Source organism: Aquila chrysaetos, unplaced genomic scaffold (genome assembly GCF_900496995.4).
Source record: "Aquila chrysaetos chrysaetos unplaced genomic scaffold, bAquChr1.4, whole genome shotgun sequence".
Lineage (NCBI taxonomy): Eukaryota > Metazoa > Chordata > Aves > Accipitriformes > Accipitridae > Aquila > Aquila chrysaetos.
The window spans coordinates 486,817-508,612 of NW_024470382.1; the positions used below are offsets into that span (position 1 = coordinate 486,817).

At 51.0% G+C, this 21,796-nt stretch overlaps 3 protein-coding genes and 1 long non-coding RNA gene across 5 annotated transcripts; 2 read left to right on the forward strand and 2 right to left on the reverse strand.

The window, feature by feature from the left end:
* Positions 1 to 244: 244 nt before the first annotated feature.
* On the forward strand, positions 245 to 868 carry LOC121233099. Its single transcript, XR_005931882.1, has 3 exons — positions 245 to 262; positions 385 to 417; positions 743 to 868. It is a non-coding gene; the product is annotated as an uncharacterized LOC121233099 (long non-coding RNA).
* A 12,326-nt stretch (positions 869 to 13,194) lies between these two features.
* LOC115337777 (ubiquitin carboxyl-terminal hydrolase 42-like) lies at positions 13,195 to 15,924 on the reverse strand. The gene is made up of 7 exons (XM_041121761.1): positions 15,811 to 15,924; positions 15,005 to 15,205; positions 14,443 to 14,553; positions 14,265 to 14,358; positions 14,050 to 14,117; positions 13,833 to 13,898; positions 13,195 to 13,286 (listed from the first exon to the last, which is right to left on the reverse strand). Exons 1-7 carry the CDS (start codon positions 15,833 to 15,835, stop codon positions 13,195 to 13,197), a joined length of 657 nt encoding a protein of 218 aa, XP_040977695.1. The 5' UTR covers positions 15,836 to 15,924.
* Positions 15,925 to 18,361: 2,437 nt separating this feature from the next.
* Positions 18,362 to 19,091, forward strand: LOC121233097 (E3 ubiquitin-protein ligase RBBP6-like). 2 transcript variants are annotated; one of them, XR_005931881.1, is made up of 2 exons: positions 18,362 to 18,572; positions 18,852 to 19,091. XR_005931881.1 is itself a non-coding variant. In XM_041121774.1 (2 exons), the coding sequence occupies exons 1-2, from the start codon at positions 18,407 to 18,409 to the stop codon at positions 19,034 to 19,036; spliced, it is 228 nt and encodes a 75-aa protein (XP_040977708.1). In that variant the 5' UTR covers positions 18,362 to 18,406; the 3' UTR covers positions 19,037 to 19,091. The 2 variants fall into 2 exon arrangements, 1 of the variants encoding a protein (XP_040977708.1); XM_041121774.1 differs by having other exon boundaries at positions 18,975 to 19,091.
* A 1,170-nt stretch (positions 19,092 to 20,261) lies between these two features.
* LOC115337778 (RING finger protein 212B-like) lies at positions 20,262 to 21,675 on the reverse strand. Its single transcript, XM_030006179.1, has 7 exons — positions 21,596 to 21,675; positions 21,469 to 21,509; positions 20,932 to 20,984; positions 20,738 to 20,812; positions 20,574 to 20,659; positions 20,382 to 20,430; positions 20,262 to 20,294 (listed from the first exon to the last, which is right to left on the reverse strand). Exons 1-7 carry the CDS (start codon positions 21,673 to 21,675, stop codon positions 20,262 to 20,264), a joined length of 417 nt encoding a protein of 138 aa, XP_029862039.1.
* Positions 21,676 to 21,796: the final 121 nt, after the last annotated feature.

Below are 21,796 nucleotides of genomic sequence, written 5' to 3' on the forward strand. Positions count from 1 at the left end.
AGGGTCCCCTATAGAGTTTTGGGGTCCCCTGTGGACTTTTTGGAGTCCCCTATAGGCTATTTAGGGTCCCCTAGACAGTTTTGGGGGCCTCCTATAGGGTTCGGGGGGTCCCTAATAGGGTTTCTGGCAGTCCCCCGGGGAGGGGGGTGGGGTTTAGGGTCCCTCCGAAGTTTTGGGGGTTCCCCATAGGGTGTGTAGTGTCCCCTATAGGCTCTTAGGGCCCCTACAGAGATTTCAGGGGCATCCCCTATAGGGTTTGGGGGTTCCCTGGGAAGGTTTTAAGGCCCATAGGATGAGTTTGGGGTCCCCTATAGAACATTTAGGGGCCCAGGAGGGTTTTAATGCCCCTGTGACCATTTTGGGGTTCCCCTCTAGGCTATTTAGGGTCCCCTAGATGGTTTTGGGGTCCCCTATAGGGTTTTGGGGGGGTCCCCATGAGGTTTTGGGTTCCCTATAAGGACTTTGGCATCCCCTATAGGGTAATTCATGGTCCCAGGATGGTCTTAGGACCCTTAGGAAGATTTTGGGGTCCCCTATAGAGTATTTAGGGGCCCAGGACAGTTTTAAGACCCCTGTGAACAGTGTGGGGGTCCCCTGTAGAATTTTAGGTCCCCTGTGAGGATTTGGGGGGGCCTCTCTAGGGTTTTGGGGTCCCCATGAGCTTTTTAAGGTCCCCTATGTGGATCTTGGGGTCCCCTATAGAATATTTATGGTCCTCCAACAGCTTTAGGACCCTGTAAAGATTTTGGGGTGCCCTATAGCATTTTAGTTGTCCCCACGGGGATTTCTGGAGTCCCCTCTAAGCTTTTTTGGTCCCCTCTAGGCTTTTTGGTCTCCTATAGGGTTTTTGTCATCCCTGTGGGGATTTGGGGGGAGATTCTGCAAGGAAAAACAAGCCAGCTGGTTCTGTGGGACCACAGGGTCTGCCTCCTAAGACTAAGGTAACCTGGGGAGGTGGGTCAGGGCACCAGATGGACAGCAGATTTCTTTCTGGGCTCTTGGCATTGCTCTCTTCTCCCACCCACGCTGCAGCTTGCTTCACAGCCGCAACGCTGCTCCCTCTCAAAGCGTCCCACCTCGATCCACCCCATTTGTCCGCCTTTGGCCCTTCTGCCTTTGCAGCCCTCCAGGAGAGCCTTTGGGAGGCCCTCAGCTGTCCCCTCGCACAGCTTCTGGGGTTTCCCCACTGTTCAGGTCCTTTCAGGAGGAAAGGGCAGGACCTTTGCACAGCTCTCTTTGCAGGACATGGCGGTGGGCATGGAGGACTCTCCAGAGGACAGCGGCTCCTCTGCACCAGCCAGCACCAGCCAGCTAACCCGGGCAGGTGCACGGGAGGCATCTGCAGGCTGGCCGGGCAGGCTCAGCATCGCCTCCTCCGTGGGCTCCTGCTTGCATCGCTTCTTCTGCGGCTGCCTAAGGCTGGTGTCCAGAAGGAAAGCTGCGTGCCCGGTCCGCTCTCCACCGCCTGCCCCCCTGCACGCTGTGCAAGAAGACAGCAACAAAGAGGAGCACGGATTCAGCCCTTCTTCCCGCTGCCAGAGGAGCGGTGCCAGGGAGAGGGCCCGGAGCAGATCCCCGCAGTGGGGAAGGGATGTCCGCAGCTGGTTGGTGGACACCACAGACTACGACCTCCTCAGTAGGGAGCAGGAGGGTTTCAACACCCCAGAGATGCACATCAGGCTTGCTTGCTTCCCTCCTCCCTTCTTCAGGTGCAGAGGAAGGCTTCTGCATGATGTGCACAACAGAAGCGCACGTTGAGGAAGTCCTAGCTTGCTCGGGCAGGACCATCGAACCTATGTCTCTCGTCAATGAGCTTCCACGTAAGTCATTTCAGATGGTTTCATTTGGAGGTATTTTTGATTTCTGAAGCACCCGGTGTGTCACCGTGTGTTTTTGCCGTGTTCGTGTTAAGGAGGAGAGCTTTTTTAGAAAGGTAAGTTTTCTTTCTTTTTTCTCTGAGATCACTGTGAAAACCACCTTCTTTTTTAGGAATAGGAGAACATTTCCAGCCTGGCACGCAGGAATACGCGCATGAATTCTTCTGCTATGCTGTGGGTGCCATGCAGAGAGCTTGTTTGAGCAGCAACAGCGAGTAAGCATAAGCACATCACTGGTGAGATACTCTCTAGTCCTTTTTACGACCGTCAGTGAAAACCTCTGTCTGGGGCTTTCCTAACAAGGTAAATTCTTGCAGCAGCTAACTGCCTTCCACCTTGTGAGCTCCGATTACCATTTCTTTCCAGCTGGGACACATCTTCTCAGGCTAGCACACTCATTCATCAGGTCTTTGGAGGATCTCCAAGATCCAGAGGTACTTTTAAAAACTATTCCTGCCCTTAGAATGATCTGTGGCTCTTTCTCTGTTTGTGGTAAACAGCTTCTGGGATGCGGCAGTATGTCCAGTGTGTTGAAAGTAGTATGTCTTGGTCACTGAAATGGGCAGAGTTAGCCTCCTTCCCAACCTGAGAAGCATTTCTCTTTGCCTTCCAGTAACGTGCTTCAGCTGCAAAGCCGTTTCTGACACCTACGAGGCATTCCTTGATACTCCCTTGGATACCAAGGTAAGATGTTTTGAAATTATGGTGCAAAATGTTTCCAGGCCCCTGCGGGGCGCCTAGTTTATCTCCAGGAAACTGCGTGGACTTCAACCCGTGGCTGTTACCACACAAGAGCTTGATGCTGGATGGGAAGGGAACTGCGCTTGTGTGCTCCTGCTGTGGAAGCTCTGTTAATGGTCTCCCTGTGCTGGGTGTCAGCTGGGCACAGTAAGGATGGTATCTACAGCTGTGATGACGCTGTCATACCACCCTGCTTTGGACTCCCTCAGTGCGCCTCCGGTTGCTGTGCGGATGGCTTGGATTGCTTTTGCTCTTTTGGACCATGCGTCCCACAGGCAACTCTGGTACCGCCCAGGGGTAGCTGTTTATTGGGAGGTCATATAGTTTTATTTTAATGTATTGTTCTGTATCCGGGTGCCGTTGCTTAATTTAGGTTTATCTATAGAATATAATTATGCTGGTTCCACCCTTATATGTATAGACACACAAACACACACATGCACACGCACAAAATATGCCTATATCTGTATACACACATGGATCCTTTCAAATATGTATTATTATTTTCAAGGTATTTACTGTGTACTTAAAACTGTCAGCTAACAATTCAGCTATAGCTGAAGTAAAATCACTCACATTTTTTCCATGGAATAATCTCTTCGAATTTTACGGTTTGGTTTCCAATAGGTCAGTTAGTTACAATTTAGAAAATACAGAATCATGGGGAAAACAAATTTAAAATGGAAATAGAGTCTTAAAAATAAGTATTTATTTCCAATTTTTTGTTGTTGTTAACTGCCTATTTTTATACAAAGCCTAAAACTTTCTTACCAACTCTGATAAATGTGGAGGAGAGACTCTAACTGCAGACTGATAAGCTGTTTTTCAGGAGCTGGTTATTATACTTGTTACAGTCTTGATGAGAATGTCATACCTAGGTGTATGTTAAGACTCCAGGATATACACTTCCTATGTTGATGAATATTTTATAGACATCAGGGTTTTAAGTCTGTATACTCATAGGTAAGTATACTACTGAAATCTAGTATAGTAGAGCACAGTAAATGTGCGTTATCAGGAGGAGAAGTGTTTTTATTTAGAAGAAACATATTTTCAAGCCCAAATTGTGTCTTCGTTTAGAGAAGCTTTTCTGATTTTTAGCTGCCCGACTCACCATATTGTCAAATCACGGTGTCCACTCTAGCTGATGCGGATGAATAGTAGGCTGAGTTGAGCTCACTTTGGCCTCTCTCACTTAAAACATTGTATTGCATTGTCTGTCACTTCATAGCATAAAAGTTGATAAAGATATGCATGAGGCAGAAGTAATTGACTTAACCTTCCTTTTATTAATCTGATACCTTTCAGTAGTTTTCCAGGTCTTTATTCCCAGATGTGCACAGACTGAAGTACATGCATGATTATAACTTGTTCCATAGTTTGTTCCGTAACTAAATGTGACTGTTCACAAATGTACCTTTAGATATGCTCAGAGGCCTTTGTGGTAGTGCCAATGAATCAATTGCCTACGCTCTGCTAAATCTGATGCCAAAGTTGGGGTCTCTTTCACTCCTGCTCCTACCCGCTTGCTTCATCTTCGTCCGTCTTTAATAAATGTTTTATTCCGAGTGGAGAAGTGAGACCTGAGTCACCTCTCTCACACTTGCTCATTTCATCTGAGTCAGAAGTGTTTCACAGTTACCTTATTCTTTTTCTCAATTTGCCCCAAACTGTGCAACTCTCTGCTTTAAATAGAAAAAAGATGCTTTTAGTAGACCATGATTACAAAAACACTCGGGTGATCTGCACTTGAAGTGCAGTTCTCTGCCCCAACGCTCCAAGTGATAGTTTCATAGAAAATATGGCAAATGAGGAACACTGGATGCAACTCCCTGTATTCCCCATTCGTGTTTTTATGGCAAAAGGCTGTTTAACTTTGTTAGAAAGGAAAGTGTAAATGAATCAATTAAAACTCTTCCTTCTAATCCAGCGGAGTGCATTGATTTTTCAGCACGATAATCCTGACCCTGTCAGGCCTCATTTATGATTCGCAAAGAGCATTGGCAGAAACAAAGCATTAGAGAAAATGTCTTCTTGAAAGCCTGGAAACTTTAACTTAAAGAATAGTTCAGCTGTCATACCATGCTAGTTTGAATGGCCTTAGTAATAAATTGCAAGTGGTTTATATGGCCTATAAATGACAACCTATAAAGATAGGGAGAGCAATAAACAAACATGTATTACTGCTGCAGCAGTACTTCCTATGTCACAGTTATCTTCCACATCACATACAAAAACTTTTTTCACTCTGCTGTAGTAAGATGCTGGCAGTCTCAAATGTGAAGAATCATGAGTCCAGCAAAGCAAAATAATGAGACTTTAAGCTCATGATACTTGAAACAAAACCGTGATTTGCCTTCTAGTAATTAAGACGGAATATACTTGTTACAGAGATAGAAGACTATCTGTGTAACAGTTACATAGACAGTTATGTAGACAGAAGAGGTAAATAACTTCTAGTGAGAGTCTTAAAGAGTTGCAGATCAAAAGATGACTGGAAAAAACATGTAGAAATCTTTGGAAAAGAGAAAATGTAACAACACAGTAAAAGGCATAGCAGAAATTAAAAACTGAAGTTGGAGACATTGTTTGGGGTTTTTTTTTTTCTTCCTTTGAACTGTGGGAGTGACTAATCTTTGGAATAAACTGTCAAAGGAAATGATGACTGTAGCATCTATTCTGATTGTCAAGTCTAGACGCTCTCAGGTAGGAGCCTTTATGTTTCCAAGACGTTCAATTTGGTGCTGAGATACATAGATGAAAATAGCCATTGCATGCAGGAGGTTGGAGCAGATGATCTTCCTTTGGTGTCCCTGACCCTCCAAGCACCATACCTTTGTACAGGCACATACAGTATGGTGTCAGGGTTTAACCCCAGCCAGCAACTAAGCACCGCGCAGCCGCTCGCTCACTTCCCCCCACCCAGTGGGATGGGGGAGAGAATTGGGGGGAAAAGTCAAACTTGTGGGTTGAGATAAAGACAGTTTAATAGGACAGAAAAAGAAGAAAATAATAATAATGTTAATAATAATGACAATAATAAAAGAATTAGAATATGCAAAACAAGTGATGCACAGTGCAATTGCTCACCACTCGCTGACCAATGCACAGTCAGTTCCCGAGCAGCGATCCCCCCAGGCCAACTCCCCCCAGTTTATATACCGGGCATGACGTCACATGGTATGGAATACCCCGTTGGCCAGTTTGGGTCAGCTGTCCTGGCTGTGTCCCCTCCCAACTCCTTGTGTTCCTCCAGCTTTCTTGCTGGCTGGGCAGGAGAAGCTGAAAAATCCTTGACTTAGTATAAATACTACTTAGCAACAACTGAAAATGTCAGTGTGTTATCAACATCCTTCTCATACTGAACCCAAAACATAGCACTATGCCAGCTACTAGAAAGAAAATTAACTCTATTCTGGCCGAAACCAGGACATATGGCATGCCAAAATCCTCTTCAGTCTGACTACAAGTACAAAAAAGCATTAGAAATACCACGCTTAAGTCCCTCTGGATTAGTATTTCATCTGCTTGTGTTGTGAATACTGAAGGACTGCATCTGAAGTGGAGAGATGCTTTTTTCCAGTTTTATCCTTTTGCTTCCATCAGGCAGCAGATTAGGGCTGAGGCAGGGCAACTCTAGCCCACCAAGTTTATAATCCAGTTATATACTCACCCACCCCAAGTTTGCTGAATTCCTTTGTTATGGCTATTTATAGCTCCTGCCTCCACAGTCTTCCATGGCAATGAGTTTGAGTTGCACTGTGTAATTGAGTCTTGGCGGAGAAGGGGAACTCCTCCTCCCACCCCACCCCCACCTTTTCTTTATTTTAAACCTGTTGTTTGATTGTTTCTTTAGATTTCAACCAGTTCTTGTTTTGTAAGAAATAGCGTATAATCATTGGGGTATTGCTATTCATAATTTCACGTTTATTTTACAGCTCTCATACGGAAACAGTTTGGCAATGTGGGTTGTTCTTGTCTTTGACTGTCTGCTCGTCAGATCCTCTTCATTTTCCGGTGGGGTGATCTGGTTTGTGTATGATGTGAGAGAACACGGGGAATTAATGAGATATAATCATACAAGACCAAAACGTAGTTATTCCCTGTCAAATCAGCTGATAAGAGCAGTCCATTTTATTTGAGTGATGTATCCAAACGTGACTTCATCCTGAGACATGCTCATCAGCGAGTGTCTCTCTTCACTGTAATGGCTATATATCTGATCACATGATGGGAGATCGTGTGCAGCCTCTTACATGTCCTTCCTCGTCCTCTTACAAGCACACATGCCACTTTTATGTTGAGCGGACATTCATCCTTCGTACATCAGTAAACTAGAGCAGGCATCATCATGGTATGCCTGTTTCTAGGTAAGTGAAGAGAGAAGAGCTGTGATCAGTCCATAAACATTATGACAGGGAGCAAGATGTGTGAATAATTCATGCAGCCCCAGCTTGCCTTTATCTCTGAAAAAGAGGACAAGAGGGAGGAAGCTGTAGCTACGTGCAGAAGGACTTATTCCAGGGAGCCAAATCCAGTACGTAATTTGGGGCACCTCAGTTCCAAATGACCTTTCTGCCTCGGAGGAAGTATTACATTGTTTAAAGTTTTTTTTGTCATTGCTGTGTTTTGTATCAGAGCATAGGTAAAAGTTTGAATTGTGATTGCTTCTAGGAGTTTTAAGTAAAACAGTAAAAGCTCTGTCTGAAGACGAAAATAAGATTTGGCAATATTGCTGACAGAAAAAAATTAAGCTTTCAACAGTGTACTTAGGAAACAAAGAGAATTTATTTATAATTAAATATAAATGCACCACTTTTTCCTAAACTAAGCGTGCCAAACAACCTGGAATACTCTTTGCATATCAAAAATATGTGACTGTTCTGATTTGTTAAGGAGTTTAAGAATCATAAACTAAAGAAGTTAAATTTGTAAATCTAAGAGTTCTTTTGGCTTCTGTTCTTTCATTTACTCAGTTGTATATCCCAAATAAACGTATTAAGTCAGTAGTTACTCTGGGCTTTAGACACTGAGTAGCAGCAGCCTAGTGCAAAGCAAGACCGCATGCTGCATCGGGCATCTGGTAAAACTTGCTGGGTGGCTTTGAACTTCTGGTAGAAACTCCAGCTTGTTTTGTCATCCAGGTAAACGAGGCCAGATCAAGTGCTGGTTTGTGTGGCATGAGATAAAAGTATGTTAGATGTGTCTTTGGTGTACATCAGATGCTTCCTATTATAGGTCAGAAAAAAACCTATTACAATAGTCCCTTACTTACAGGACTTATCTTATAGAGTTGACGAAGCCATGGGTGGCTGAAAGCACGAGGACCCACTTTACATTCGTTGGAGCTCATGCTGTGGGGTCCTGGGTCACGGCCGCTGCTCTGAGGTCTCCCATCTGACCTCGCTGTAATTCCTACATGGGGTGCAGGCTACTGACAGTATTGAAGGGGTATTATTTTTCCTAGCAGTGTTGGATCTAGTAACATTGTGTCCAAAACCACTGGGCAAATCCCTGGTCCAAAGAGATAAATGATTTTTTACTTTTTCCTCCCCTGAGAAGTTGAGGCCCTGCTTTAAAAGATCTTTAAAAGAGCCTGACATCAAAATGGCAACAATTCGGGCACAGGCGACGGGTCAGGTCATTTGTTTTAGTGTTCTTCTAAAACCCAAGGCATGTGTTTTATCTATTCCAAAACTGTTTTTCTCTTCTCTTCACGTTCCTCCCCCGAAAGAGAAAAAAAAGCCTGGAATAGTCCCATTCCTTGTCCGAAAGCTGCTCTGCACCTGCCTGACACCAGACACAATCCACACAGAGAGCAATCGGAGCTGAACCCTGCACTTCCATTGGGACAGTAGCCTTGGAAAACTTCTTTGCCGGGTTGCTTGAAGACCTGTAACTGCAACAAAACCTCCCTGACAGGTAGACTGGAACACCAATTTGTTGCCAATTAAAAAGGGAGCGGGAGAGCAGCAACAAACCCAAACGAGAACAGCTTCCCCCAGCCCAGCTCTTCCCAGGCTCAGCCTCACTCCTCCCTTCCCAACTCCTCGACCCCCCTCTCCCCCCTGAGCAGTGCAGGAGCACAGGGAATGGGGCTGCTGGACAGGCCAGAGCACTCGTCTCTGCCGCCTCGTCCTCACACCGTTCCCCTGCTCCCGCCTGGGCCCCACGGGCCACAGCTCCGGCCAGAGAACCTGCCGCTGCCTGGGCTCCTCTCCAGGGGCTGCAGCTTCCTGGTGGGGCTGTCGATGGCCACCTGAGGGTGACAGCGGTGGTGGCTGGATCCTCTTCCAGGCACCCATTTCACAGAATCACAGGCTACTTGAGGCTGGCCAGGAGGTCACCTGGAGGGTGAAGTCACCTGGTCCCAGCCCCCTGCTCAAGCAGGGCTGCCTGCAGCCAGTTGGCCATGACCATGTCCAGAGGGCTGTGGAACATCTCCAAGGATGGAGACTCCACAGGCTCCCTGGGCAGCCTGTGCCGGTGCTCGTCACCTGCACAGCACCCTTTGCATTCCCCCTTGCTGAACTGCGTGAGGTCACTGTCAGCCCATCTGTCCAGCCTGCCCAGGCCCCTCGGGATGGCAGCACGACCCCCTGGCTGAAGCGCCTCTCCTCCCAGCCTGGTGTCATCTGCCAACTTGCTGAGGGTGCACTCTGCCCATCACCCAGACCATTAGTTAAGGAAGATGTTAAACAGGATCGGACCCAGTACTGACCCCCGGGAGGCGCCGCTAGCTCCTGGCCTCACACTAGACTTGGTGCCACTGAGCAGCACCCTCAGGGCCCGGCCGTTCAGCCCGTTGCAGTCCCGCTCGCTGTCGGCTCATCCAGCCCACTTCCATTCGAGTGACTTTAACTCCAGCTTTAAAAAGAAGAGATTGCAAGATGGGCACATGCAAACACACTGCTTTCAAAATCCCACAATGTAAACTTCTCGGACTGGGTATTTCCACCAATTGCCGCAAAACCTACAGAGAAAGAAACACCCCATAAATTCCACAGGCAAGGCCAACGAGTGTTTTTAATTCTGGCTTTGGCTTTTCTGCCTGCTGGGTCCAAACGAGTGTTGTTTCTGCAAGGCAATCCCAAAAGCTGAACATGGATTAAAGCTCTTCCTCGAGGGACCTGTGGGCAGGCAGGCCAGCCGGCAGAGCGGTCCGAGTCTCTGGAAGGTCTCTCTGAGCTCTTCCTGGCCAGGGGCAGCACTGGGAGGAGGGACAGAGTGGGCTGCTGGTGCCCTTTGTGCAGCTTGGTCCCTGCTGGGGGAAGTTTTGATGCTTCTTCAATTCCTGGATTCCTCTTCCTTTCCGGCACTGCAGCAGTCAGATGCCATGCTCCTCCCTCATCCAGGTCGACAATCTGCCCCTGTCACCATCTCAGCCCCAAGTGATTGCCTGATGTGCATCTCCGGGGTGCTGAAGCCCTCCTCCTCCCTGCTGAGGGGTCACACTCGGTGGTGTCCACAAACCGGCTGCAGGGGTCATAGCCCCGATGTGGGGATCTGCTCCGCTCCCTCTGCCACAGCTGAGCGTGCTCCCGAGCAGCCCTGGGTGTGGGAGCCCGCTTGGAGCTGGCATTGGAGGGCCCTGCAGCCGCATCATCCCTTGGGGCTCTGTCATGACGTGGAGGACTTGCTCTCCACCTCCCCTTCCTCCTCGCTGAGCGCTGGTAGTCTGTGGTCTCCAAAAACCGGCTGCAGAGAGCGTAGCCCTGCCGCAGGGATCTGCTCTGCTTCTGCATTGGCAGGGTTTGCTCCTGAGCAGCGCTGGGTGCAGGAGCTGACTGGGAGGTGCCGTTGGAGGGCCCTGGAGCAGCAGCATCCCTGGGAGCGTGATCACGACTTGGAGGACTAGTTCTCCTCCTCCTCCCTGTTGAGTGGTCGTAGTCTGTGGTGTCCACCAACCAGCTGCGGACATCCCTTCCCCACTGCGGGGATCTGCTCCGGGCCCTCTCCCTGGCACCGCTCCTCTGGCAGCGGGAAGAAGGGCTGAATCCGTGCTCCTCTTTGTTGCTGTCTTCTTGCACAGCGTGCAGGGGGGCAGGCGGTGGAGAGCGGACCGGGCACGCAGCTTTCCTTCTGGACACCAGCCTTAGGCAGCCGCAGAAGAAGCGATGCAAGCAGGAGCCCACGGAGGAGGCGATGCTGAGCCTGCCTGGCCAGCCTGCAGATGCCTCCCGTGCACCTGCCCGGGTTAGCTGGCTGGTGCTGGCTGGTGCAGAGGAGCCGCTGTCCTCTGGAGAGTCCTCCATGCCCACCGCCATGTCCTGCAAAGAGAGCTGTGCAAAGGTCCTGCCCTTTCCTCCTGAAAGGACCTGAACAGTGGGGAAACCCCAGAAGCTGTGCGAGGGGACAGCTGAGGGCCTCCCAAAGGCTCTCCTGGAGGGCTGCAAAGGCAGAAGGGCCAAAGGCGGACAAATGGGGTGGATCGAGGCGGGACGCTTTGAGAGGGAGCAGCGTTGCGGCTGTGAAGCAAGCTGCAGCGTGGGTGGGAGAAGAGAGCAATGCCAAGAGCCCAGAAAGAAATCTGCTGTCCATCTCGTGCCCTGACCCACCTCCCCAGCTTACCTTAGTCCTAGGAGGCAGACTCTGTGGTCCCACAGAATCCTCCTGCTTGCTGTCGGCCCCCCATTGACTGAGGGAGGAACAGGCATATGCTGGTGCCAGTGAGGAAGGCACCCTTTCTCCCGTTTTCAAATCAGAGCGCCTGGAGGGAAAAAAAAAAGAGTGATCTGCATTTAGGGCTGTTGTTGCAGCTTTCTCTGGGGTTCAGTCATTTTCTTGGAGCGGTTTCTACAACAGACAGAAGATGTAACCAAGACTACAAATGGGAAAATTGACTGGGGTCTACCCACCAGGTCTGCCCCTGTCAGAGCAAGTCCCTCGTCTTTATCATCCCTACGGCCTCCATTTCATAGAATCATGGAATCATCGAATGGTGTGGCTTGGAAGGGACCTTAAAGATCATCTAGTTCCAAGCCCCCTGCCATGGGCAGGGACACCTTCCACTAGACCAGGTTGCTCAAAGCCCCATCCAACCTGGCCTTGAACACCTCCAGGGAGGGGGCATCCGCCACCCCTCTGGGAAAACTCTCCCAGTGTTTCGCCACCCTCACCGTGAAGAATTTCTTCCTAATATCTAATCTAAATCTTCCCTCTTTCACTTTAAAACTGTTACCCCTCGTCCTATCACTACACTCCCTGATAGAGAGTCCCTCCCCATCTTTCCTGGAGGCCCCCTGTAAGTACTCTTCTCTACATTAGCCAGCTTCAGAGAGCAGACAAGTAGCACTTTACACCAGGACAGCAGCCTAAAGCCCAGCAAGGGAAGATAAGGACTGACGTGGGGTAGTTCAGATTCCACAGCACTGAAGGATGCAGGCAATAATTGTCTCCTGCGACAGAAAAAGAAACATGCAGGAGGAGAAGAAAAATAGCAAAGCCAGGAAAAGGAGATGGATCCTGAACATATTTTAATACTTGTTATTACCTGACATAAAACAGTAAATAGGCTTGCTGCCTGAGAACTGTGTCGGTGCCACAACCATCCACAGCCATATCGTTCATCTCATACCACAGTCCTTTGCTGGCCTGCAAAGAAAGGCATTGGTCTCTCGAGATGAACCGCGTGGTTTCTCCACAAAAGCACAGGCAGAAAACTACAGAACCAAGAGTATGCCAACACAAATCAAATCCAGCCCTCTAAGGAGACTTTCTCCCTCCAAATGTTGGCCACCAGTTACACTGCCAGGAAGGTTTGTCTTCCCCAGCACACGTTTTTTCCCTGCTAGGAAGGAAGTTGCTCTTTACCTTTGTGTAGCACAAATAGTGTCCTGCATGAGAGCTGTCACCATCATGCACCAGGACAGCATATAAGGTGTAGAGGAGCAGTTCTCCAGCTGTCTGGGACATGTATGGCCGAAGATCCAAGTACTCGGGATACTCCACAACCTACAGGGAGACCAGGAGGGCTCAGAAATGAGCCTGAAGTACTACATGAAATAGCCTTCAACATGGCATGGTTTGGCTGGCAGGAAACTGTTCCCAGCCAAAGCAGCTCTGTCGGAGCAGAGTCCATGCTTGTCTTCCCACCGGAACTCTCCTCTCCTCGGAAGGGAACACGAAAAACCCAACACGAACAGCTTGTGAAAGAGCGTACTGCTTTGGGAAATCTCCTGCTCCGGGAAGAGAGAGTTGCCCTCCAGTGGCATACACACCTTGCTGATCTTCCTGCCGGTGCAATCTTCAAACCTTTTCAGACACACTGTGAGAACCTTGGGCGCGCAATGGACTGTAAACCTCTTGGAGGCAGCAACCATCTTGTCACATCTTGAAAGCAAGCACAGAGCCAAGTGCTGAAATGCACCCAATTTTCCCCCAAGAAGACCAGACAAGCTTTCATCTCTCACACATCCTTACACTATTTTAAGGCTATTCAGTACCATAAGGCCATAATAAAAAAAAGCTGCGTCTCATTATTGTGCATTAAGCCTATGTGAAACGATGACTTCTGCTCAATGACATGCAGCACCTTCCCGCAGGGTCTAGTGCTACCGTGTCGCTAGTCATCATCTTACTTGCTACATTTAAAGCAGTTTTCACCATCCAGCTGCTCGGGTTTCACAAAGTCCTCCAGAGCTGCAGTGACAGATGAGGCTGCCTGGAGGATTGAGAAGGGAGAGCAGTGAGCTGCGGGCAATGCCCTTGCCCAAACACTTACTAGGAGTTGACAAGAAGACCCAGGGAGCTGACGCTGAGGACACGCACTGTGAACCCGCAAGCAGTGTCCAGAAGGAGGCAGAAAGAGAGTGTGATGCTGAACATTTCCCTCAGGGAATTGAATTCCTGAGGGATTCCCGGGGCTATCAAGAGCTACTTCCCTGTGGCACCGCAGGGTCATCGATAATGAAAACGATACAACCCATCAGCCTGGGAGCCAGATGGGGTGCTGAGGGAGGGCAAAAGGAAGAAGGATGAGAGTACGTCAAGGGTGCAGAGAGGATAATTTGTGCTTGTCCAGCTTAAAGCCAGCACCTACAGGGAGACCACTGCCATGGCCTCCCCAGAAGGACACAGCCCATTCCACTTCCTACCCACCACCAAGCTCTCTTCTGTTCACAGTATACGTTTTTAAGTCAACTGTGTGGATTCTGGAAAGCTACAGGGGCCTTGAGATGTCTTGAAGCACAGTCATAAACCCTCTTATGTTTATATCCAAAGCGACATCCAGGAAAGCCTTGTGGGAATCAGAAACTGCTTTGCAGCTCAAGCACGTGACTGGAAGGCAAATCAAAATGCTCAGTGATAGGGGAAGTCACTGGCTGTGCCAGTTTCCGTCCTTCATACCAGTCACACGATCGGCTGTTTATCACAGGCCAACAGAAGGGCACAGACAATTCCAAGTTGAGCAATAGTTGCGGAAAAGTACCTCTGGATCTCAGAAAGCCCCCAAATATTTGATGGATGATGGTAGTTGCTTGAGAAGACATGTCCAATCTGGAAATAAATGGTAAGGCAGAGAGTGATCTCCTCCAAGAGCGTTGCTTTGTCTGAAAGCCCTGGGCATAGGTTTTCCTCGGTGGGAGTACATCAAGGAGTCCAAAGGGCTCGGGAACATTGAAAAGGTAATTTGCTTGTGCTTACTCGCTGCTTCCGCTCAGACAAGCTCTCTGCATGGCATCGACAGTATAGCGGAGGAACTCGTGGGCATCTTCCAGCCTGCCAAGCTGGAAATGTTCTCCTATTCCTAAGAAAGAAGAAGTTAGTAATTCTTTCCTACAAGAAGGGGAGAAAACCTGTAAAAGCACCCGAAATGACTTACGTGTGAGGACGTTGATGACAGCCCTAGGCTGGATGGCACTGACTAAGGAATGCAGGACCTTGTTAACGTGCGCTTCCATTATGCACATCATGCAGAAGTCTTGCTGACGACCTGAAGAGGGAGAGAGGGAAGGAGGGAAGCAAGTTCCTCAGGTTAGCAAAATAGCCATAGCGATGGGAAACCTCATGGAGATCCTGAAATTTAAGAACAGTCTCCACTCCTCCCAAGGTGCCAGCGTCCCAAGGACAAGCCCGGGACGTTTTAGTGCATAGAAATCTTTCTTCAGAGGGATGCTTAACTGACAGAAGTTTTCTGTGCAATAAGCAAAGAGAGTTTGACTTGCAGGAAGAGGGACCAAGACCCAGGGCTAGAAAGAAGTGCCTATCTGAAGATGAACACACTTTGATACAGCAAGCGGCTTCTAGGCTTGAGCGATCAAAGAACAGCTCCTCGTGGGGTTGACAAAGAAGGGCTTCTTTTCTCCTAAATCAAATTCCAGATTCTGGGAATCCCGGGGAAGTGCCCAACAGATGTACAAGGAAATGTTCCTAAAAGTACTCACACGAATGGCTGTGCTCACGAGAGAGCAGGTAGTTGGCCAGAGGGGCTGTGTACGTCAGGCACTGCAGGACGGAGTTGACAAAGCACGTATTGCCCAGGTTGTGCAGTCCCGCTCCAGCTCTCTGTCTTCGCTGCCAATCCATGCAAATCTTCTCCGGGGGAAAGAGGATCCTTTGTTGTGGAGCCATTCCCTTGGCAATGACTGCAGGGAAATGACATTTGAAAAGAGGTGACATGATTTTGTTGCACAAAAGCATTTTGAAAAGTCGAGTTCTGTACAGGAGCACCCAGGACAACCAGCTCTAACCTCCAACCCAGAAACACTGAGGGAAGCCTCACGCTGCCATTGATATGTACTGCTCAAGAAACAGTTTTGGAAAATAGGCTGTTCCCCTGCTTATTTTGCCAAAAGTCTAACAAGCCCCCACTCCGATTTCTGTGCCTCGGGCTACCTTCCTTTCCCTCTCGAGTCTTGAATTGGATTATCAGGTCAAGTCTCCCCTGTTCCTGATCGTAAATTGATGAAAACGAGCAAGTATCTAGCACAGAAGGTAACCCGACCAATGTCAGGTCTTTCTACGAGCAAGGTCATCTTTCAAAGTCTTGTACTAGTGGCAGAGGAGTGACAGAGGAGCGTTTTCCTGCATCTAATCGGAAGCACCTGGCTAAGTCTGGCTGCTATCAGGAAATGCCCCAGAATTCACTCTAGGTTGTCAGCACATCAACATTCAGGGATGGAGCAGCAGCCACGTCCGTTGCCTTTGGCGATTCACAAAGCCCAAGCCTGCTGGTGAAGCCGTTACTTACGGGAGTCGTTCCCCATTGCGGCCATCCCTCCTCTCAGGAACAGAGGGGAAAGCTTTGGATGACAAAGGAGGTCAGGACGTGCTCCAGAAAGAGAAGATCAGCGCCAATCCCCTCACCTGATCACAAAGAAATAACTGTACCTCAACAAAATGCTTAAAAAAAAACCCAAACGCAACCCACAGAACAGCATCTGCCATCAACAGCGTTTCAGTGGCACTTGTAACCGCTGCCGAGCTGCAGGCTGACGGCCCCACTGTGCCTGTCACTGGACTCCAGTTGACGGCAATTACCAAGGCCCTTTTGAAAGACTGCATTGCGTGTCACCTTCTCTGAAGAGGACCTGCTGCTTACCTGCGGCTAGCCTTAGCAGCAGAGCCCTCGGGCTCTCCAGCCCGCACTTGCTCACCTTGGATGCAGGAGCGACCGGCTTTTGGCCGCTATTTTAACGGCTGCCTTTGCCGTGCTCCTTTCCTGTCTCCCTTCCTACCGCCTCAGTCAGGGCAGGCTTCTTGTCATTCTAGGCTGAGCCCAACACCTCAGACTACACTGCCACCCCCTACTTCCCTATCCTAGGATATGGTAAGGAAATAGCAAACAGGAACTCTACCCATAGCCCATCTCTGGCCAGCCTATCAAGGTGTAATAGCTCAGCCTGCAGCTCGGAAGGCACAGACCAGCCTGTACTTTCATCTCGTATCTACCTACTGCATGATCTGTCCTGAAAGTCAAATCATAATTACCTTTGAAAGAGGATGGACGTTGAGAATTGGGCAGTAAATGATAAATGGTTGGAAAAATGTAGGCACACAAGTAGCAAAGGAAGGAGCTGAGTTATCCCGAAGGCCAGCTCAGCCCAACTAGCTTTTGCTGGCCTGCTTTTCAGGATCCCAAGACCTGGCCAGGTGTGCTCACAAGCGCCGGGCAGCTGCCTTTGTGACACGGGGCTGCACGGGAACATGTCCCCTTGAGGCCACCGAGCACCATGGCCGCCACAGCCCAGGTACCTCCCGTAGCCAGCAGTCACTGGAGCTCCCCACACGCTGCTGGCGCAGGGCTGTTTGCTGACAGAGCTCCCACCTCTTCCTGCAGCTGCATGGGCTGGATGAATAAAAACCTGCCCAGGGCTGTCAGTGTGCCTGCTCACAGCTTTGGCTGGCACGTTCGGGTTGCTGAGGGTGTCTTTTCCACTCTGCCCGGGTACAGGACTGTGTCCGTGACACTCGTGTGGCAAAGCACCTGGTCTCTCACAGGTTCATTTCCAAAGAATCTTATCTGCCCCCAAGATAGAGCCACGGGCTGACTCTGAACTAGCACTACCAAAGAAACACCTTCAGCAACTGTGCTGGGTTGACCTTGGCTGGCTGCCAGGCCCCCACCCAACTGCTCTCTCACCCTGGACCTCTGAAAAATGTTTGTGGGTGCCTTTTTAGCACCAGGTTTAATTCCTTGACCTGCTCGCAGGGCAGTGAGTATTGCTCCTGCCCCGATCAGGCAGCTGGTTGTTATTCCTGCCCCGCTCAAGCTGGCCAGTTTGGCCCTTGCCCTGCCTGGCTCATCTAGTTTTCCCCAGTCCTGCTTGGGGCAGTTAGTGTTACTCCTGCTCAGCTCAGGGCAGCTAGTTTGGCTCCTGCTCCACTTGGGGAGGCTTTCTTCTTTTTATCCTCCACTTGGGGCATCCAGTTTGGCCACGGCCTTGCCCAGGTGTCTTGCTTTCACCATGTCCCTCTCAGGATAGCTGTTTTTCCCCCTCTCTTGTTTGGGGAGGCTCATTTTGCCCCTTCTCCACACAGGGTGCCTGCATTTACTCCCGCCCTGCTCAGGTGGCTCTTTATGCCTGTATTGGGTCTGGCTGAGATGGAGTTAACTCTCCCCATAGCAGCCCTCGTAGTGCTGTGCTTTGTATTGGTAGCTAGAAAGGTGTTGATAACACACCAGTGTTTTGGCTACTGCTGAGCAGTGCTTGCACAGCATAAGGCTGTCTCTCCAACACTTCCCCCTGCCCTCACCGGTGGGCTTTGGGTGGGCAAGATCCTGGGAGGGGACATAGCCAGGACAGCTGACCCAAACTGACCAAAGGGACATTCCATGCCATATGACATCAGCTCAGCAATAAAAGCTAAGTAAAGGGAGATGGAAGGGGGGGCATTTGTTATTTACATTTGTCTTTGGGAGCAACCGCTATGAGTAGTGAAGCCCTGCTTCCCGGGAAGGGACCAGACATCGCTTGCCGATGGGAAGTAGAGAATAAAATCTTTTGTTTTCCTTTGTTTTCACGTGCGACCTTTGCTTTTGCTTTATTAAACTGTGCTTATTTTGACCCACAAGCCTTTTGTTATATTTTCTCTCCCCTGTCCACCTGAGGAGGGGGAGTGATTGAGTGGCTTTGGTGGGCACCTGGCATCCAGCCCGGGTGAACCCACCACAAGTGCATATCCAACAGTCGGGCTCGTCTGCCTCCGCTGCCATACTGTGGACTGTGGCTATGGCCAAATTATGGAACGAATAGGTATAATCCAGGGAGGAGGAGCCGGGCGAGCTTCGCCTCCATCTGCCACGGTAGACGCTGTCGTGGAGCAGGCATCGCCTGGCCCCGACCATGTCGCGTGTCCACTACAAGTTCTTCTCCAAGCTGAACTATGATACAGTCACCTTCGACGGCCTCTACATCTCTCGGCGTGACCTCAAGCTCCAGATCATGGGCCACGAGAAGCTGACGGCGGCCAGCTGCGACCTGCAGATCACCAACGCCCAGACCAAAGAAGGTGCGTGGGGGCAACAGGCACGGGGCCTCGGGGACTGCCCGGCTGGCGGTGTCACAGACGACCCCGCGACGGCCATGGCCTGCGGGAGCCACGCTCTGCCCTTTGTGGCTTGTCGCCACGTAGCACGAGTCAGGCTGGGGGCCATCCCGCCAGCATGCGGGGGGACCGGGAGGGCAAGCGTCGCCAGGGATGAAGCGGGGCGGGAAGCGATAATGGGATTCGGCCACGATCGGTAGCTGTGACTTGTGTTGGGGACCTCACAGAGCTGTTCTTTTGCAGTTGCTGTTCTGACAACTACCTTCAGATCTGTGCTTTAGTCGCGGAGCTAGGCACAGAAGAACACGGGGTTGATGGGCGATGTATAGTGCTTACAAAAGTTTTGGTTTCCTGGAATTCTTCTAGGTAAAATGATAAGGAAATGTGGGAGGAGATCTTTTAATAACAAACCTGCCAGATTTCTTTGAAATCTGGCGGAGGAAGCTGAAAGTGATGGAGACAGAACAGATGGCTAGTTTGAAGAAAAAAGAGTGGTTTTGGTGACTTAGTTTTGTCTTCAAGGTGTTTTATGCCACTGCATCGGTGTATCAGTGATACAGATGCTTCTTGAAGCTTCCGTAAGGGTGTTTTCGATGGGAAAATGCAAAAATCCCCCAGTGGTTTTCAGAGCAAAGCTAGAGAATACGTTTTGGTGTAGTACATATGCCAAGTTTTTGGTTTACATGCATAACTGAGCTTACCCTGAGAGTCACTCCCACTATGATTCCAGTTGCTCCCAGCATGATCACGGTTGCCCTCAGAGTAGTTCCAGTTGCTCCCAACATGCCAGTTCCCCCCGGGATGGGCCAGTCGCTCCCAGTATGATCCCAGCTGCCCCCATCGTGCTCCTAGTCACGCCCAGCATAGTTCCAGTTGCTCCCACTATATCCCAGATGACCCCAACATGATCTCAGTTCCTCCCAGCATGGTCCCAGTCACTCCCAGTTGCTCCCAGCATGATCACAGTTGCCCTCAGAGTAGTTCCAGTTGCTCCCAACATGCCAGTTCCCCCCCGGGATGGGCCAGTCGCTCCCAGTATGATCCCAGCTGCCCCCATCGTGCTCCTAGTCACGCCCAGCATAGTTCCAGTTGCTCCCACTATATCCCAGATGACCCCAACATGATCTCAGTTCCTCCCAGCACGGTCCCAGTCACTCCCAGTTGCTCCCAGCATGATCACAGTTGCTTCTAGTCACTTCCAGTCACCCTTAGTGTGGTCCCAGTTGCTCCCTGTATGATCCCAGTCTCGCCCAGCACGGTCACAGTTGCTCCCACCGTGCTCCTAGATGCTCCCAGTAGGATCCCAGCTGCCCTCGGTGTGCTCCCACTTGTTCCCAGTATGATCCCAGTCTCCCTCAGCATGATTCCAGCAGCTCCCTGTTGCCCCCAGCATGGTCCCAGTTGCCCCCTAACATAATCCCAGCATGGTCCCCGTTGCCCCCAGGGTGGTCCCAGTGGTCCTCATAAGTAAAGAGGGGGGGAATAGGGGATAGGGGGACCCCCAAAAATTTGAGGGCAGTGGGGCACCTACCTGTCTGCGCCAGGGAGGTGATGCTGACTGGCCGGGGCATGCTGCTCGTGCGTGGAGATATACGGGGGTGCCACCACCAATGCTATCACAGCCCCGCACTTTGAAACCCCACAGCAGGGCTCTCACCTGCTGACCCCTCGCCAGCCAGGGGAGAGCTGTGGGGAGAGAAAATGGGGGGTCAGTGGGGGCGGGGAAGAGATGGGGGGACTGAACGAGAAGGGTGGGGGGAATGGGGGGGTCACCTGAGTGCGGCACAGCTCCCCATTCTCCCGCCGCAGCGCCTCCAGCACCCTGCGGAAGCAGGGCTGTGATGTGGGGCAGACCCTCCCAAGATGGTGGTGGGGAGAGGGTGTGGTGGGGCAGATCCTTCCAAGATGGTGACCAGGAGCGTGGACTCCTCTCAAGATGGCGGCCCTGAGGGAGGACAGTATCACCTATTGCCGGGGTCCAGGACATGGCGGCCAGCTTCCTTGTGAGAGGCCAGCAGCAGGTTGGACTGCGCCCACTGGAAACGCCAGACATGTGGGGCAGAGGCTGTGGGGCTGGCCCCATGGCTGGTGTGGGGTGGGCTGCCCTCCATCCTTCTCCTCCTCCTCGCCTGGGATTTGTGGGTCAAGTGCTTGAGGGCAATGTCAGCCGGGCTCTTGAAGAAGAGCTTCTCCTGCAGGCACACCTGTGGGGAGGGAGGGAGATGGCCACCAGTGATGGAGGATGAGGAAGGTTCACAATGGTGGCCAGGGACGAAGGAGGAGAAGGGTTCAAAATGGCAGCCAGGATGGGGCAGCAACTCACCTTGTCGGAGATGGGGAGGTAGCAGCAGCTGGCAGCCCAGACAGGGCACGGACCTGCGTGAGGAAACAGACATGAGCACCCCTCCAAAATGGCGGTTATGAGGGAAAAAGTTTGGCAAGATGGGAGGGGGAACCATTTGGTGAGGTGGACGGGGAGCGGGAATCCCTCCCTTCCGCCATTTTATGGATAGAAGGTGAGGGGGAATCCCTCCCTTCCGCCATTCCGCCATTTTATGGATAGAAGGTGAGGGGGAATCCCTCCCTTCCGCCATTTTAGGAGGTTAAGGTCAGGGGGCTCCTTCCCTTCTGCCATTTTACGGGTACAAGATGAGGGGGGTGCCCCTCCATTTTGTGGGGGTGAAGGGGCTCCTACCTGCGCCCCCTGCACACTGTGCGGAGGATGTGGCCACACCTGGTGACGGCAAAGTGGGCTCCCTCTTGGCATAAGCAGTGGTTGTACTGGAACCAGTCCATGCTGGGGGGGTGCAGCCACCTGCTAGGGTGTCCGTGTCCCCATCCCCCCCTTCCCCACCACTACCTGCCGGCTGTGGCGGCACCAGGACCCCTTCGCGCCTCAGCCTGTGAGGAAATGGAAGGGGGAACGGCCATTAAAAAGGGCGGGAAGCCTGAGGGGGCGGAGCGACTGTGGAAGGGGGCGGAGTCACCATCGAAAAGGGCAAGGAGACTGACAGGGCAGCGCGACTGCGGGAGGGGGCGGGGGCACGGCTGAAAGGGGCGGGGCCATGGTTAAAATGGGCGGGGAGGCTGAGGGGGCGTGGCAACCATGGAAGGGGGCAGGAGGTGGGCGGATCCAGAGCGGAAAGGGGCGGGGGGCGTGGCCGGGTGTAGGCGCGGTGGGGCGGGGC